The sequence below is a fragment of the Aquila chrysaetos genome, chromosome 9, assembly GCF_900496995.4.
Source record: "Aquila chrysaetos chrysaetos chromosome 9, bAquChr1.4, whole genome shotgun sequence".
NCBI lineage: Eukaryota > Metazoa > Chordata > Aves > Accipitriformes > Accipitridae > Aquila > Aquila chrysaetos.
Genome location: NC_044012.1, coordinates 1,859,636 through 1,876,741, shown reverse-complemented (window position 1 = coordinate 1,876,741; position 17,106 = coordinate 1,859,636). Strand labels below are relative to the sequence as shown.

The following is a 17,106-nucleotide window of genomic DNA, read 5'->3' as shown; positions in this document are numbered from 1 at the left end:
CATGGTGCAGCATCCCTGGGGCAGAGCCGGTGCCTGGTGCCCCGGCATGGTGCAGCATCCCTGGGGCAGAGCCGGTTCCTGGAGCCCCGGCATGGTGCAGCATCCCTGGGGCAGAGCCGGTTCCTGGAGCCCCGGCATGGTGCAGCATCCCTGGGGCAGAGCCGGTTCCTGGTGCCCCGGCATGGTGCAGCATCCCTGGGGCAGAGCCGGTTCCTGGAGCCCCGGCATGGTGCAGCATCCCTGGGGCAGAGCCGGTTCCTGGTGCCCCGGCATGGTGCAGCATCCCTGGGGCAGAGCCGGTTCCTGGAGCCCCGGCATGGTGCAGCATCCCTGGGGCAGAGCCGGTTCCTGGAGCCCCGGCATGGTGCAGCATCCCTGGGGCAGAGCCGGTTCCTGGAGCCCCGGCATGGTGCAGCATCCCTGGGGCAGAGCCGGTTCCTGGAGCCCCGGCATGGTGCAGCATCCCTGGGGCAGAGCCGGTTCCTGGAGCCCCGGCATGGTGCAGCATCCCTGGGGCAGAGCCGGCACTCCGGGCTCCAACCCCGGCACAGGGCGCAGCGGGTTGCCTTGCACATGTAGGGTCCCTGCTGCCCCTTTGCTCTCCTGAGCTGCTGCCAGAGCAGCCTCATCCCTCCTCTTTCCCTTTTCTCCTAGAAATAAAACCAGCCTTTAAGAAGGCAAATCCTCCACTGCTGCTGGCAGCTCTCCACGCTGTGGCTCGGTAGAGGCCAGGACCAGCCACGGCTCCGAGAGCAGCCCGCAAACTGGGCACAGCCCCTGCCCACCCCACGCTGCCTGCACCTCGCTCCACGTGCTCCTGCCCGCTGCCAGCCTTCGCCGCTCCCTCCCGCGGAAAGGAACCCTTCTCCTGACGATAATTACTGAAAAGTTCAGTGCCGAGAGAGACGGGGGGGAGGGATGTATTAAAATGCATGTGCACAGCTTGGGCCTTGCAGCAGATGTTGGCATAATTAGAGAGGAAAAAATTATGAAATTAATTTGTGGTTCAATGTAAATTTTGGCGTTGGGGGGAAAGCGCGGTCCTGCTCGCCTCCCGCGCGCTGCCGCCGGCGCACGGTCCCTCGCTTGTGCACCAGCACGCACCGGCTGCTGTTGGGACCGTGCCGTGGAGGGTCTGGGGGAGCACCAAACCCAGCGAGGGGGACAAGGTGATGGGTAATGCCTGGCCTTAGGGGCGATGGTGTTTGGCAGCTCTGCCTCCGGGCTCCACTGCATCGGGGGCGCGGAGAGGTGGGTCATCACCCTGGGGAGAAGGGCCACCAGTCCAGGGAGATGGGCTGCCAGTCCCTGTAAATAAGGATGCAAAACCAGGTGATTTGGGGAGAAAAAGTAAAAAGCAGAGTCCAGCAATGTCCGTGGGTTGGTATTTCTGTTGGGTCCCACAAATATGCATTTGCTAATACACTCGGTGTCCCGACCGGCTTGGGGGACCCTTCCCCTTAGTGGGGACAGGGCTGAGCTGTGCGAGGACTGTCATACACGCGATGGTGGCATTCCCAGAGCCACACTAGAGCAGGGCGTCAGGACCAGCCAGACAAAGCTTTGCTTTCCCCCCCTTGGCTTTTCTCATCTCCTCCTCCTTTGGGACCTGGAGAGGAATTAATATCCACCGCTTCCCCCCCATCCACCCACGGCCCCCAGGGAGGGGGCACGGGCTCAGGTTAATGCACCCATTGATCGGCAGCATCCTCCGGTTACGGTTGCTCTGCGCCGCGATGCACCGTTGCCTATTTTGCCGTTCCCGGTGCGTGATGGATGGCCTGTCTCAGGGCGGGCGCGACCCCACCACTGCCGCCTGGGAAATGGGGGTCAGCCCCGGGGGCTGCGGCTGCGCTTTTTGGGTGGCTCGGGGAGACGGGAGGGGGGGCTTTGTGCTGGACCTTGCATCCCCACCATTTGCTGTTTGCATTTATTTGCAGAAGTTGGGGGGGTCCCCAAATTTGCACTTCTGAAGGAGATGGGGAGCTGCAGGCGGCTGCTCCCAACGGTGGGGACAAGCCGGCCCTGGGGCTGGGGGAAGCTGCTGCCCAACCAAGAACCCCCAAAAGCTCCACGTGCCCCCAAAACACGGCCCCAAGCCGGAGCGGAGAGCAGGAGCAAGCTGCAGACCCCAGCATGGCCCTGAGGACCACCGGGGAGCCCGGTGCTTGCACCCCCCTCCCTCCCTGGCTCTGCAATGCCGGTTCCCCTGGGCAGCCCAAAGCACCGGGACCCCGGGGAAGGGCGCAGGCAGCCCCCACTGGTGTCAGGCCCTGGCTGTGGCCACCCTGTCTCTTCCCTCCTCTTCCTCAGCCGCTTCGCCACGGGCGAAGTCATTCCCACGTCCCAGTTAATCAGTGCAACGAGTGGAGGTGCATCGTTACGACTTAACCGAGCAACACTGTTGGTGTTGACAGGCTGGGCACCGCGGGGGTGAGCGAAGGGAGGGTCTCCACGGCCCCCGCACTGGGAGCGCTGGGCAGCGTGGGGATGCTCCGGGCATCACTGATGGGGAGAAGCGGGGTGGGGAGAGCCCGGCAACGACCCCCCGCATCCCCGCATCCTCCTCCTGCAGAGCTGAGCTGAGCGGGCACGCCAGCCAGGCATGGGCACCGTGGGCACGGGCTCGTCCTGGTGCCCGCATGCTCCTGGTGTGACTCCATCTGGCCCCATCTGCTCCCACCCGGGCTCGGCGGGACCAAATGTGGGTCGTGGCGAGCACGGGTGACACACCGCGGTGCGGCCGGGGAGCAGCTGATCCCCCCGGGCTGTGCGGGGCCACGCTGTCGGCCGGGATTACCCAGCTGCTGCCGAGCCGGCGCAGGGACCGTCTCCTCCGAAAGGTTCCCTTCCAGGGGATTACGGATAATGCATCTGGAGCAGCACTCGCTCATCCAGGTTTGTGATTTATCTGAAAATCAAATTCCAGTAATCTCGCCTGCCATCTGGCCCCCGCGGACACGCGGCCGGCCCTGGCCCCGGGTGGGAGGCAGCCAGGAGGGTCAGGGTGCAGGGGTCCACGTCCCTCCCCGAGCATCGCCCCCGAGCTGCCGTGGGGAGGGCAGAGCGGGCTGCGGGGTCCGTGGGAATGGCCTGGGGCACCCTGGGCAGAAGATGCCCAAGGGAGCCTTTTTGGGATGGTGAGGGGTGCACACGTACCGGGATGTGGGCAGGACCCGGAGAGCTCAGCCCCTTGCAGGGACATGGGCAGGAGGAGGTGAAGGGGAGGAGGTAGGGACCCCTGCCCTGCCTGGGGGACGTGCTGGCAGCAGGGATGTCCCAGGCCCCAGTGGGGAAGGCAGAAGAAGGCAGGATCTGTCCTTTCCCCCTGGTAGGGAGGCTGCAGGCTGCAGAGCAGCCCGGGGGGCCGGGGTCCCCAGCGCTCCCCTCCCCACCCCTCATTCCCAGCTCATTAAGGCTCTCCCATTATTCTGACATTTGTGCGCGTCACGTACCGGGAAGAAGTAATTTACTTAGAAGAAATTAAAAGTTCATTTTAATTGAGCGCACACTGCAGTATGCAAATGTGGGGCGCATTATGTACACTGATGCAGAGACAAAGGCTGTAATCAACTGTTAACCCTCTGCGAGCCGGCCCCACGTGCTGCAGCAGCACCGGCACGGCTCCGGCCATGCCGGAGACCCCATACCCACATGCGGGGTGTCCCCTGGCCATGCGGCTCCGCAACCTGGCAGCGTGCACGGGCGAGGATAAACCCCGTCCGTGTGCATCTCTCCGTGCCAGCATGGATGCAGGAGCCAGACCGGGATGCCAGCGATGGAGGCTGTCCCCCAGATCGCTGTGACGTGCTGGGATGGCTCCAAGCCAGCAAGACGGGGTGGACGGTTGGGGCAGGGGCTCTCCAGGGGTGATTAAGCCCTTTTGGGGAGCCCGGATAAGATGGCGATGGAGGTGCAAAGCCCAGATGAGATGGGGATGCAGGTCCAAAGGCCAAATTATGGCTTGTCACATCTGTGACTGTCCTCAAATCCAGGTACCGCTGGATTTGAGGGTCTTTGCAGATGTGATGAGCCCACAATGTTTGCAGCATCCTATTGCCCAGGAGTTCCTCAGCTGGGCTGTTTTTCTTTTTTTTAGGCTTTTCTCCTTTTTTAAAAAATTTTTTTTACTACCTATCAAACCTGAGATTTTTTAATGGCAGTGCAAATGGAACTGGTTCGCAGATGCAAGATGACAGCCCGCTGCAGGAGACAGACAAATTACCTCCAACCTCGGCTCAAGACACCCACAGACTCCCAAACAAAGGGAGATGGCGATGGGGGGGTGTAGCAAGTTGTCAGTGCTCAGCGAGGCTGCCCACACTGGACCATCGGTGCTCCGTGGGTGCATCATGTCTGCAGGCATCCCATTCACACCAATGCCAATGAGCCACCCCGTTGCAAAGGGCTGTTGGGGATGGCACGCGTGAGCATCCGACATCATATTATGGGTGGGTGATGCTAAAAGCAAGGGAGTTGTGGGGACAGAGCTGTCCCCTTAGAGGGGACACACCGAGGGTGACAGGGTGCTCTTTGCATGGTCCCAGCCACCCTTCGTAGGAGGGGTGATGCTGTTGGGCATCCCTGTGCCTGGCACCGCACCAGCTTTGCCAAGGATAGTAGGGACAGACCCAGGATGGGACCCTGACACCCTGGGGGGGGTGACAATGGCACTTTTCACCCAGGGCCACATGGGGAGGAGGGCTGGGGTGCACCTTGGAGCTTGCACCTCCGCCTCGGTTCGCCTGGCCTCTCAGGAGCTGCAGCCCCAGTGGCCCCAGTTGGTTCCCAGTAGCATAGGCAACCAGGGTGGTCCGGACGGCTGCGGCATCACCGAGAGGATTTAATTGCTGCCGTGTAACCTTTGCGCCCTGTCCCACGTGCCGGCCAGGCGCCCGGCTCTGCAGCTCCAGATGGCACCCGGGAAAGAGTTAAGTCCGCTGTGATCAACAGCAAGAAGCAAGTGGTAAACAGTTTTTCTCTCCCTCTGCTAAATTAATATGCAAATTCCCCCCCCCCACCCCCCCCAGCTCTTGCTTCGAAATTAGCGAGGTAGAATGCTTGGGCTAATTATGCATTCAAACGAGCAGGCTTCGTTAATGTGGCACTAAGAGGAGCCTGAAAATGATTGTGAGACGATGAAATTGAAATTGGAGCACGGCACTTCTAATGCATCTGGAGTCACTCTTGCGTGCCCCGGCAGATGTAACCTGGCAGTGACCGGCAGCCCCTGCCGTCCTGCCCGCACCCGGGCACCCGTGCCCGCAGCACCCGCGGCACCCGCGGCACCCCACGGCACCCTTCTCCCACTTCTCACCTCCCGCTCCAAAACCAACCAGGTTACGAGATTTCCCAGCCCAGGGATGGAGAGGTGGGGTGGCCCCGTGCTGCGGAGCCAAGCCCTGTGCACCCAGAGCTCCCAGTTTGGAGTGGGGATGGGGCAAACACCCCGGAGCATCCCCAGGATGCAGGATAGCGGGGTCCGGGTTAGGACTGATGGTGCCCCGGACAAGCAGCGCAGCTCCCGGCGCAGACCTCGGTGGGTCCATGCAGGTCCCGCTGGGTGATGCCTCCGTCAGCCTCCCATGTTCCCATGGTCCAGAGCGTGGCTGGGAGCACGGTTCTCCTCCCCAGGCCCAATTCTGGCCCCCGAGGCAGCCGGCAGGGCCTGAGCATGTTTGGTAAAGCTCCACATGTACTGGTGTTCGGATGGATAAGCCTCTGGGTGCATAAACCTCTTCCTTCTCCTGGGGATGCTGAAACCCGATGGCTGCAGGGGGGTCATGGGGGAGCGTCCCATCCCCATTGCCACATCCCAGCAGGTTCGGTGCCCGGCAGTCCTTGGCGCATCCCAGCAGGGACCAGACTGGTGGCACATCCACATCCATCACATCGCACAGCCCACAGCACGGGCAGGCGCGAGCCCCCGCCTCGGGACGGTCCCACGACAGGGCTGGGTGGCACGGTGGCATCCAGGGCCAGGCTGAGGGTTGCTCCGTCCAGCGTAGCCTGGTCCCCCGAGGAAGGCGGCACCCACGGGGCTGGGGATCTGCAGAGGCAAAAGTGGGAGAAAATGTTGAGGGCGACAAGACAAATAGGGAGATGTTTTACACTGGGGATGAGCGGCCGTGGGCTGTGACAGACACATGGGATGACAAGGGATTCATGGGGAAAACGGCTCGGGATGTCACCAGCCCCAATCTCCGCTAGGCTAACTGCTCACTGCTGTCTGCACGGGCTTGGGTTCAGCCACGCAAAGGCTAAGCCCAGTTTCTCGTGAGAGCCGGCAGCGCCGTGGCCGCAGCCGGCTCTGCAGCCCTGACCCGGCAGCCGCAGCAGGACCAGCCAAACCGACCCCCCTCCCTGCGTCGGGCAGCAGAGACGGATGTTGGTGTTAAATATTCATCAGAGGCGTGGATTTTACTGGAACCGTCCATTAAGAGGTAATGCACAATCTGCAGCATGCTCCCGGTAGCTGGGGCACGCCGTGGTGAGCGGCCGGGCGGAAGGCGGCGGGGAAGGAAGACGGATGCTCCGGAGGAGGCTGCAGAGCCATAAGCCAGATGCACTGTTAGTAATCAATGAGGATCTACAGACTTTAGGCGCTCAACCGCCAGGAATAAATAGAAGAAATAAATAGACAAGGAGATGAATAGCCCCCCAGAAAGGAGGGGAAGGAATGGGGGAGCAGCAGGGATGCAGACCCTGAGGACACAGTCCCTTGGAGCAGGGTGGGATGCAGTGGCACGGTTTGGTCCAGAGGGATGCTGAGCACCCTGGAGCGATGTCGAGCATCCCAGAGGGATGCCGAGCACTCCCAAGGACACACCTTCGCAGAGGAGGCCGTCGGGCTCGGAGCAAACAGCCTCCCCCACTGTGCGCCCTGGCAAGGCTGGGGCGAGGGCAGCCCACCGGCACCAGGACCTGCCGCGGCCGGCTCCGCTCCGCAGCGTGCCCCAGGGTCTGGGCTGGCACGCAGAGGGGGTTGTTTTCCCCCTCTCTCCGGTAATTTTTCCCTCTGACTATGATGCATAGCGGTGCTAATTCGGCACGTTGCCATTAATTCCAGCACAGCTGCCGCTCTCTCCCTCAAGGCATTTCGCTAATACTCAGCTTCAGAGCCTCTCAGCAAATTAACATCATTTGTTCTGCAGAACATGTTTTATTTCTACACTACATGCATAGCTTATTACTCCGCCAGCAACTCGGGGTGTGCGGGGAGGCAGCGCCGGCGGGTACAGCCCTCCAGAGCAAGCCCTGCTCCCCGCTTCACCATGCCCATCCCCAGGCAGGCGCGGGGACGGTGCGGCACAGTCCCCCGTGCCACCTCACGCTGCTGTCCCTGACCCGAGCTGGAGCTGCAGGTATTTTCTGCCGGTACCGGGATGCTCTGGTGCTGTCGGTGCAGCCCAGGCTGGTGATGCGAGGTGGAATGGTGGCAGCGTGCTGGATCAGTCGCTGGCTGGCATCTCCTGCATCCCCCCCCGGCCTGACGGCACACCTTGGTGCAGAGGGATGCTCCCACATTTGCGGACACGTACGGGACAGGGGTGACAAGAGGTCCCTGGGTGCCAGAACCAGAGGGTCAGGCGCTCAGCACCCAGAGCTGGGAGCCCCAGAGGTGGCTGTGGCAGAGACGTGTTCTCCTGTCCCCAACCGGCACAGCCAACCTGCGCCCCAGCACCCTCCTGCTGCTCCCCACGGCCACCCCCCCCCACACCCTTCCCTCCTCCGGTTATTGCTCTGCCTGATTAACGCCTCTGGAGTTTCAGTTAATGATCCTTGGGTGAGGGGCAGGAGGAGGCAGGTGTGCTGGGCCCCCACAGGCTCGCTAAGTGGGTGGCTGCGGGCAAAGGGACCCCGACCCCCAGCCCCCCCCCCCGGCCGCGGGACCAGGCTGGGACTTGCAGGACGTGACGCCGAAGGGCACCAGCACCTCCTGCACCGGCAGTGCCAGCCGGACGGCTCAGACCCTCTGGCAGCAAGGCTGGGCTGGAGCAAAGCATCTCCCACACGGCTCTCGGTGCTGAGCACCCCCCAAGAGATCCCGGGGCCGCCGGCGGCTGGTGCGAGCCAGGCAGGGTGTCCCGAGCTGGGCAGGGTGTCCTGCCCCCCACCCAACAAACCACAGCCTCCACCGGTGATAATTTCAGGTCTTTTGCTTTGATTAAGGTTATTTAAGCTTTTTACCGAAACATAAAACCTGATTGTTTGCATAAACAACCTAATTGGATTATAGTGCACAGCATCGCTAATGCTGCGGGCTGGCTGGGAGCCGGCGGCAGCACGAGGGCCGTGCCGGCAGACGAGGCCCTCCGCCTCTGCCGCGCCTGGGGTGGTTTTGGCAGGGGTTGGGTGACATGCCTCTGTGCCCCACGCCGGGGTGTCCACCCCCCCGCCACCCCCCCCCCAGCCGTGGACGGACCCTGCCTCGGGGTGGGCGACGGCCGCGCGGGGACACCGGTGTCCCCAGCACGTTGGCCCTGGCTGCACCCTTGGCGACGCGTCGGCTGCATGGCGAGGTGGGACGAAGCCCCCCGCTCCGGCACTGCCCGCGGGAGGAGGAAGAGGAAGGAGGAGCGGCGTGAAGGTGCCAAGCGGCAAGCGGGGGGTCAGGAGCCCCGGGCGGGTGGCTTTGCAGGAATGCTGCCTGCACAGCGTTTCCATGGCTGGGAGCTGCAGAAGGCTTTCATGGCAAAAGGCGGAGAGGCTCCATGAATATTTCATTAGGAAAGCAATGTGGTGTGCTGCAGAGAACATCTGGCTGGAGTCCCTGGAGACCCCTGCCTTGTGCAGGAAGCAGGAACTGTGAAATATGGAGGAAAACGAGGGAGAGGGGGAGACGGGGGGAAGCGTCCCACAACACAGGGAGCGTTCCTGCCCCCCCCCGGCTCCAAGGCGGGCAGCATGGGGCAGGCGTGGGGCTTCGTCCTCCCATGAATGGTGGTGCCGGGAGGTTTGCATGAGGTGGAGAGGCTGCGGCGGTGCTGTCTGGCTGCTGGAGGGACCTTTTCTGACCCCTCTCCTTGGAACATTTTGGGGACTCGGCTGCAGCACGGTCTGCCCCTCGCAAGCAGGGTGCTGTGTTTAATCCCAATATCCGATGCAGGAATGGGCAGAGCTGCTACTCCAGCTTGAAGTCACGATGCACGGGCTGCCTGAGCATGGGATGGGATGGGACGGGATGGGAAGGGATGGGATGGGACGGGATGGGACGGCTCCTCTTGCTTCGCTCCACATCCCTCCCAGGGAGATGCTGATGCCCTTGAAGCTGGACGCTGGGGGCCCTGCCCTGGCTCCTGCAGGCGATGGGTACCGGGGTCAGGGACCCCGAGGGAGGTTTTTCCTGGTGGTGCTTGTGCAGAGAGAACATCCCCAGGCACAGGGGTGCTGCTGGGCACAGCCCGGGTCCTTCAGAGGTGCAGAGCAGCAGGCGAGAGTCGGGGTGGTGTGGGGGCTCGGCATTGCCAACATCTCCGTTTCCCGTCAGCGCCGGCTCCTTGCCCTGGTGCCGGCCAGGTTTGGCACTGGGGGGCCCGGCCAGAGCCCTTTGCCTTCGCGTGGGTGCCGATGGAGCTGCGAAGCAGCGGCGTTCCCAGCACGCTGGCATCTGCTGCTGGCTCCGACGTTGCTCCTGCACCACGGGGCAGGCGACACGTTCACCAACCCGGACCAGCACGCGGCAGCACCGGCGCTGCCGGACCGAGGCTCTGCCCTCCACCCCTCAGCCCCTTCCCCGAGGCTCCCGCCACGCGTTCACACCCCCGACCCCACGCGACACCCACCACCCGCGACCCCGACCCCTGCGGCCAGCACCCCGCCACCGCGACCCCCGCACCGGCGCGGCTCGCGGCCACGGCGCCACGAGCTTCCCGGCACCCTCTCCCCGGTGCCCCGCAATCCTTCCCCTTCCCTCCTCCTCCTCCTCCTCCTCCTCCTCCCCAGCGCGGCGGTGGGCGCAGAGGGCTCTCTGCCCACCCTCTCCTCCTCCCTCATCCCCGGTCTCGCCTCCGCGGCAGCCCCAGTTCGGGAGCAGGGGACCGTTCCCGCGTGCCGCCGGCAGGACTTCGCCTCACGCCCTCCCCGCTCCGCCGCGGCCGCCCCTGCCCGCCGCAACCGCGCAGCTCCCGGCACCGCCGCCGCCGCCGCCGGCAGACAAAGCCCAACCAGACAAAGCCGCGACCTCCCTCGCCGGCCCCAGCGCGCGTGGCCGAGGGGACGGCAAATCCCCCTTCGGCAGCCGCCGGCCGAACCCGACCCGCGCCCGCAGGCAGCGGCTGCGGGCGGCGAAGGGCTGGCAGCGCCGTGGGGCAGGCCGCAGGCGGCAGAGCGGCGGGACGGACGGGGAGGCCGCGGGCAGAGCCTGCGCGGGGCTGAGCCGGCCGGGGCGCGCGGCCACGGCAGCGGACGCGTGCGCACGCAGACTTTAAAACGAAGGCAAATACCTCTCTCCTCTCCGGCTCCGTCGTCCAGCTACCCGTCCTGCCTCGGCCACGCCGTCGCCTCCGCCGCGCTGCCCGTCCTCCATGTGTCCCGCGCTGGGACGGGCTGCCAGACCCTCCTCTCTGCCGCCGGCGGGTTTTGGCCCCGCGCTGCCTGCTGGCGTTTTGGCAGCGGCAGCCTCGCCGCTCCGGCGATGGCATGTGTCCATTATTTTTTTTTTTTTTTTTTTTTCCCCTCTCCTCTCTCTCTCCTCTCTCCCTTTCACAATCCGTCCTCCCCAGCCTTCTCCGCCGGTGCCTCCGGAGCCGCCTGCGGTGCCAGCTCGCAGGGAAATTGGCAGCGAACGCGGCGCAGGGATCCTCCCGCAGCTGACGGAGCCCCGCCAGGCGCAGGCAGCCCTTCTGCCAGCCACCAGCCTTGGCACGGGGGGCCGGGGGGCCGCGGGGGGCTGCCGACGCTTGGCAGCCCTTCCCCAGCACCGCGCGCCCCAGCCGCCGCCGCGGCTCGGCTGCCAAAAGCCAAACGAGGGGGGAGGAAAAGGGGAAAATGGCAGAGAGGAGAGCTGGCTTCGCCGTGCCCGGCGGCGGGGGGACCCGCTGGGGGCCCCTTCCCTCCGCCGCGGCCGGCTGGGCGACGTCCTCGTCTTTCGGCGGAGGGCATGGGAGCCTGGCTGCGGTGCTGGCGTCGCGTGGAGGGGCTCAGCCCCGCCTGCCTCTACTCGTGCCCCCAGCCCAGCCGGGAGAACCCATCCCGGGGATGGCAAGCGCCGACGCAGCCCAGCTCGGCGATGCTGCGTGGCGAGCACGGCTCCCGCAGACACACCTCTTACCCAGCATCCGTCTGCCGCGTAGGGGGGCCCGGGAAATTGGGAAGGGGAGAGCGGAGGAGGGACTTCTGGCGATGGGTGGGTGGTTTTGGGGTGCCCTCCGGCCGTGCGTTGCTCTATGTGGCCACCTCAGCCTCGTGCAACGCGGCATCCCCACCCCGTGCCGAAATCCTGGCCCCGGCGGCGCAGTCGTGCCATGGCTCCATCCTGGCCAGCCATCGGCACTGCAGCAATGCCTGCCTCTCCAGCTTTCCTTCCCCACATTCCCGGTCTTGGCATCTTTTTTAGAGGGAGAAGCGGGAGCGTGGCTTGAGCATCCACTGTAGCCCAGGTGCTCCCGGCACCGATGCCCCAGGAGAGTCCCGGAGGCCGAGGGACACCGGTGGGGACGGCCAAACGGGAGGCAGGGGACAGCACCCTGCTCAGCTTCACCCAAAATAAGTCATTTACTGTGAGCCACATTTATTGGGAGCTGCAGGGGTGCTGGGGCTGCCCTGCTGCTGTCTCCCCAGCCCCACGGCACAGCCCCGTGGCACAGAGCACCGGGAGCGCCGGTCAAGGCACCAGCACACGGAGACCTGCCCGCCATCACTGTTTAACAGGTTTACCCCCTAATTGGGAATGCCTTTAATGGGCTTGGTAGGAGACACCAGGAGCCTTCCACGGGGCAGGTCAGGGCCGTGCGTGGCTCACACCGGCCCCAGCCCGGACTCCTGCCATGCAGCACCCGGTGTCCCTATGCTGTGGCACATCCCAGCCCAAGAGCCAGCGGCCGGGGATGCAGCAGCTCCCGGGATGGCGGTGACGGTCCATGCCATAGGAAGAGCCGCAGGAGCCGTCCCGGCGTGCCCTTCTGCCCGCACCCCCCGTCCCCCGGCGGCTGTACCCCGGCCTGCCCGTGTCACACGTGCGCCTGCCATTTCCTCAAATAAGCAGCTAATCTCCATCAATCATAATTTCGCGCAATTATCATAATAGGGCCATTTTGCACTTATCCTCGCCACGTGACGCAGGAGGCACTTACGGCTCCACTTCACGCCGAGCGTCTCCGAGCTGCTCCCGTCCCCGGGGAGTCCCGACGGCAATCGCGTCCCCCACAAGCTCCGGGGGGACAGACCCGTCCCCTGCCACCCCGAGCGGATGCTCGTGCCGGGTGGGATGCGGGCACGGGGGGGTTGGTAGCGGGACCGTGTCCCCTGGCTTGTGCCCTCCCACCACTGCAGCAGCAGCACAGGGGTTAAACCCCGAAACGGGGACGGTTAATCCAGTTTCTCCCACCATATGGCCCTGCCGGCCAGGCTCCCCGCGCCACGGCAGCCTCTCGGTTGCGCCGATGCCATGCGGCGTGTGCACGGCCAGCAGCCCCGGCTCTGACCCTCCGCTGGCCGGCGGGGAGCAGATTAGGGGGGGCTGGGAAGCGATGAGGCACGAGGGCTGCCGGTGGGAGATTAGGCTCTGGCAGATGGATGGAGATCAAACGTTTCACTCCACCTTGTTTACTACTCCCTCCTCGGCAGCGGCTGGGGACCCCGGCACAGGCTCTGGCTCTGTCCCACCTTGGGCTGGGAACGGACAGGGCTGGGGACACGGTGCCCGCAGCCTTGGGGTGTCGCAGCGGGGATGGACGGGCTCCCCCCTTGCCGTGCTCCGTCCTTACCACAAGCAGCATCACGGCGGCAGCCCCCTGTGCCCCCATCCCATCCCACCACAGAGCACTGGGTTGGAGCCGCCAGCAGCCGTGGCACTCACCCTAAGCTCCCCGTAACCCAGCGGTGTTTGCGGTGTTTACACCACCATAGTAATTACTTTCCTTTCTTTTTTTTTTTTTTTTTTTTAATAAATACGGATGTTGCCACAAGTAAACTCTAATGTAATAAAAGCTTTCTGCTGGATCCATAATTAATCAGCAAGCTGCGTAAGGTGGGGGGAGCAAGTGGAAAACCCTCCCGCCAACGTGGGCCGCAGGGCTCGCACCCAGCTGGGAGGGAGGTGACAAACCACGGTGGCAGCCTGGGGACATCCCAGTGCCCCGGGGACCATTGCAGCAGCCCTGTGAGCCCGGGTTTGGGGGGTCCGTGGGTGGGCAGGGCTGCAGTGCACCCGGGTCTCTGCTTTTGCAGTGCCCAGCCGCTCCACGGCAGCCGCAGGCACTGGGTATTTTGCTCCCAGCTGTGACGGCACATCTGGACTGATCCCTTCCCCGATGCGTTGTCCCCGCCACCCCGATATGGAGAACGGGGCCGGGTACTGCGCATGTCTCCCAGCGTGGCCAAACACTGGCACAGGGTGAGCCGGCATTGCCGCTGCCGAATAAACCATAACCCGCTCCCCCAGCACTGGCAATGGCCGGGGCTGGCTTGGCACCGCTGCGGAGCAGCTCTCTCCCTCCTGGCCCCGGGGAGCAAATTGCAGCCCCGGCAGCCCCCCAGGACGGACGGCAGTGGCCGGGTGCTGCTCGGGGCCAGGGCTGAGCATCGTCTCCGGGGATGTGGCCGGCTCCAGATGGCCAGTGGGCACCAGGTGCCGGGGGACGGAGCGGCAGAGGGTGGCTCGGGGTGGACATCTGCTGTGCACGCGGCCAGCTGGCCCGGCAGCCTGCCACGGTCGCGGGGGGAGCGCGGTCCCGTCACCCCCCCCCGGGGATGGGGGTCCCTGCACAACCTGGAGGGGCCGCGTAGTCGCAGAGGAGCATCCTGCCTGGCGCACGCATCTGCGACTGTCACAGCCCTGTCCCCACGCCACGCACCCTGTCCCCTCCAGCCCCGGGACCACCGCAGGGATGATGGCACCCCACTGTCGTCACCCCTGCTCCCCCTCGGGGGGGTGGGGGGGGTTAATCCCCGCAGCCTGCGGGGACCGGGGGAGGCCGGTGACAGATGGCAAGTGCGAAAAGGAGAATGAAAGCGGCGGTGGCAGGGTGGTGGTGGGAGCCGGGCACATCTGCAGGGCAGCGCGTGGGCACGGGGCACGCTGAACCCTCCGGCGGGGAGATGGGTGCCCGCTGGTGTGAGGGAGGGGTCCCTCCTGCAGCAGCTCTGCACAGGGGAGCCGTGCAACGGGGAGCCGTGCAACGGGGAGCGAGCCGTGCAATGGGGAGGGAGCCGTGCAACAGCCGTGCATTGGGGAGCCGTGCAACGGGGAGCTGTGCAACAGACATGCAATGGGGAATTGAGCAGTGGTGAGGGTACATGTACAACAGGGAAGGAGCCGTGCAATGGGGAGCTCTGCAATGTGGAGGAAGCCGTGCAACTGGGAGGGAGCCTTGCAGTGGGGAACCGTGCAACAGGGAGCTGTGCAACATGGAGGGAGCCGTGCCACGGGGAGCCATGCAACGGGGAGGCGTGAAATGGGGAGCTGTGCAACAGGAAGACGTGCAACGGGAGGGAGCCGTGCAACGTGGAGCCTGCAACGGGGAGGCGTGCAACGGGAGGGAGCCATGCAACGGGGCGCCATGCAACGGGGAGGCGTGCAACGGGAGGGAGCCGTGCAACGTGGAGCCTGCAACGGGGAGGCGTGCAACGGGAGGGAGCCATGCATCGGGGTGCCATGCAACGGGGAGGCGTGCAACGGGAGGGAGCCGTGCAACGGGGAGGCGTGCAACGGGGAGGCGTGCAACGGGGAGGCGTGCAACGGGGAGGCGTGCAACGGGGTGCCATGCAGCACGGCTGGCGCAGGGCTGGCGGGTGCACGTCCCATCATGGCCGGGCTCTGCCCAAGGCTGGGCTCCCGTCCTCGCTTCCGCTCCCAGCCCCGCTGCGCCTCGCTGGGCTGCCGGCCGCCGGCCCCGAGTGGAAACGCACCTGAGGGAGGTGGGTGGGGGGGTCACCCCGGCCGCCCCGCTTCACGCGCCGCCGCGCACAGCCGGAAAAACAAGGCTCCAGCAGAGGAGTGGGCTGCGGGGCCTGGGAGGGGACGGCGCCGGGACGCGTGCCGCCGGAGAAGGGCCGGAGAAAGGCGGGCGCGCGGCGGCGTGCGCGGCGCAAGGGCCACGCGCCTCCGCGCGCGAGGGTCTGCCCCGCTTGCCCGCGCCGCGGCCGGACCGGCAGGCATCCCGTCGCCGAGGCTGGCAGGGCTGCGTGGGGGAGTCGTGCCCCATCCCACCGTGGCTGCACCCCTGTGCCCGCCGCCCGCCCGCGGGTGCCCCCGGCCGCGCGACAGGTCTTGCCGGCGACTTGCCGGGAGAGGGTCCGGCTGTCCCCGCGCCCCCCCCCCCCATCCCGCGCGTCCCCCCGTTGCTGCAGAGGCGAACGCAAATCTGCAGCGGGACCGGCCAAAAATAATAAACCGGGCTGGGTTTCCGCTCGGCTGCGGTGGGGGCCGGTGCCGCCCGGCTGCCCCGTGCCGAGGTCCCTTGCCGGCTCCCGCCGAGCCCCCGTCCGAGCCCTGCGTGGAGCTTTGCTCCGGCCCGGCTGGGAGGTGCTGGAGGTGCTGGATGTGGCCACGGGGCCGGAGCGGGAGGGGAACGTGGTGCCGCCATGTGCCACCGTGTTGGCCTTTGCGTGTCCCTGGGGGTGTCCGGGTGTCTGTCCCCCCCCCCTCAGGAGGTGCCGCGGGTCCAGGCTCCGCAAAGTGGGGGTGCCGGGCCATTCCTCAGCCTTGCCGAAACCCAGCTGATCCCGGGCAGGGCTGCAGCTCCATGACGTCACGGATGCCCGCCGTGAACGTCAGAGGACGCCGCGGTGACGCCGCAGGGGGGGGTGCGGTGACGTCAGAGGCACGCTGCGGCGCCAGCGGAGGACGCCGGCCCCGCGTGCACGACAAGCCGCACCCCCCAGTGGGCGGTTTGGGGCCAAATCCCCATAAAACGGGTGTGGGTCGTTGGAAGGGGGGGAGGGAACGTTTGGGCGCGGAACGCGGGGCCCGCGGTGCCGCGTTTCCGCCGGAGCCCGTTCGCGGGCGGACCGGTCCCCCGGTGCGCGGTGCCGCCGCCAGGTGAGGCCCCGCCGGGGCTGCGGGAGGAGGCGGGCGCGGGGAGGGGGGGGGAGCCCTGGGCTCCGGACCCCTGAAGCGGGCCAGGTCTTGTCTCGTTAAACCCCGAGCCTTGAGCCGGTGTTTTTGGGCCCGGCTCTCCTCCCCTGCGGGACCCGCTGGCCTGTGGCGGGTCTCGGCCGTGGCTCCGGGCCGGCCCCGGTCCCTGCGGGGAGAGGCGGGGGGGGTGTCACACCGGCCCTTCGCTCCCTTGACACGGTGGGACGCTGGTGCTCCCGGTGCGTGGCAGCGCTGTGCCTCGGCTCCGGCCCGGTGAGGCCAATTTTCGTCGTCCGTAGCTTGGAAATCACGGGGTGAGGGGGTTTTCCTGCTGCTGCTCTGAGATCTGATGTGGGTAGGGTGAAGGGCAGAGAGCTGGCGTGAAAGAAGAATAAAGCCCGTCCTTCTCGGGAGAGATGCGGGGTCTGCAAGGGCTCAGCCTCACGCCTTCCAGCTGCGCCGCGCTTTGCGGTGGGTTTTGCCACGCCGGGAGCTGGTGTGAGCTCCCCAGCCACTTTTGTTTCTTGCCTTAGCCATCGAAAAGTGGGGGCTGAGCCTTCTCTTTCAAGGTGGCAAACACTCATCTGCTGTGCTGCCACGATCTTCTGCCCAAGGCCCCCAGTGACAAACTTCGTATTCGGGTATGCTCTGCCAAAGTTTGTGTTACCAGCTATCCCTGAGCAACGTGTGAGGTAAAGAAAGCAGCCCCTGGTGTTACTTCTGCCCATCCCGAGTGTCTGCAAGTCAGCGTACGCACAGTCAATGCTAGTTCTCTGAAGTCCATAAACGCACAGGCCTGGCTAAAGGTGCTGCTGTTTATTGTTCCATTAAATCTGGACTGGCGCTGTGGTGAAAAGGGAATAATGTAA

The 17,106-nt window shown here is 65.5% G+C and overlaps 2 protein-coding genes across 11 annotated transcripts in view; one reads left to right on the top strand and one right to left on the bottom strand.

Moving 5' to 3' along the window:
- Positions 1–3,479: 3,479 nt before the first annotated feature.
- Positions 3,480–11,471, bottom strand: LOC115345355. 2 transcript variants are annotated; one of them, XM_030023926.1, is made up of 3 exons: positions 10,446–11,471; positions 8,426–9,634; positions 3,480–6,049 (listed from the first exon to the last, which is right to left on the bottom strand). In XM_030023926.1, exons 2-3 carry the CDS (start codon positions 8,514–8,516, stop codon positions 5,097–5,099), a joined length of 1,044 nt encoding a protein of 347 aa, XP_029879786.1. In that variant the 5' UTR covers positions 8,517–9,634; positions 10,446–11,471; the 3' UTR covers positions 3,480–5,096. The 2 variants fall into 2 exon arrangements, with proteins under 2 accessions (XP_029879786.1, XP_029879785.1); XM_030023925.1 differs by having other exon boundaries at positions 3,480–9,634.
- Positions 11,472–16,102: 4,631 nt separating this feature from the next.
- ACSF3 (acyl-CoA synthetase family member 3) overlaps positions 16,103–17,106 on the top strand; it is a 67,146-nt gene continuing 66,142 nt past the window's right edge. For 4 of the 9 annotated variants that reach the window (XM_041125636.1, XM_041125639.1, XM_030023902.2 and 1 more), the window contains exon 1: positions 16,781–16,878. The gene's annotated coding sequence lies outside the window, so the exon portion shown is untranslated. Of the gene's footprint in view, positions 16,202–16,341; positions 16,511–16,777; positions 16,879–17,106 lie in introns of those variants that run through there. The other 5 variants (XM_041125637.1, XM_041125640.1, XM_030023901.2 and 2 more) reach the window with 4 other exon arrangements.

What these genes read in the sequence shown, in the direction of transcription:
- LOC115345355 (XM_030023925.1), bottom strand. Translation starts at nt 8,964, where the DNA reads ATGCAAACCTCCCGGCACCACCATTCATGGGAGGACGAAGCCCCACGC.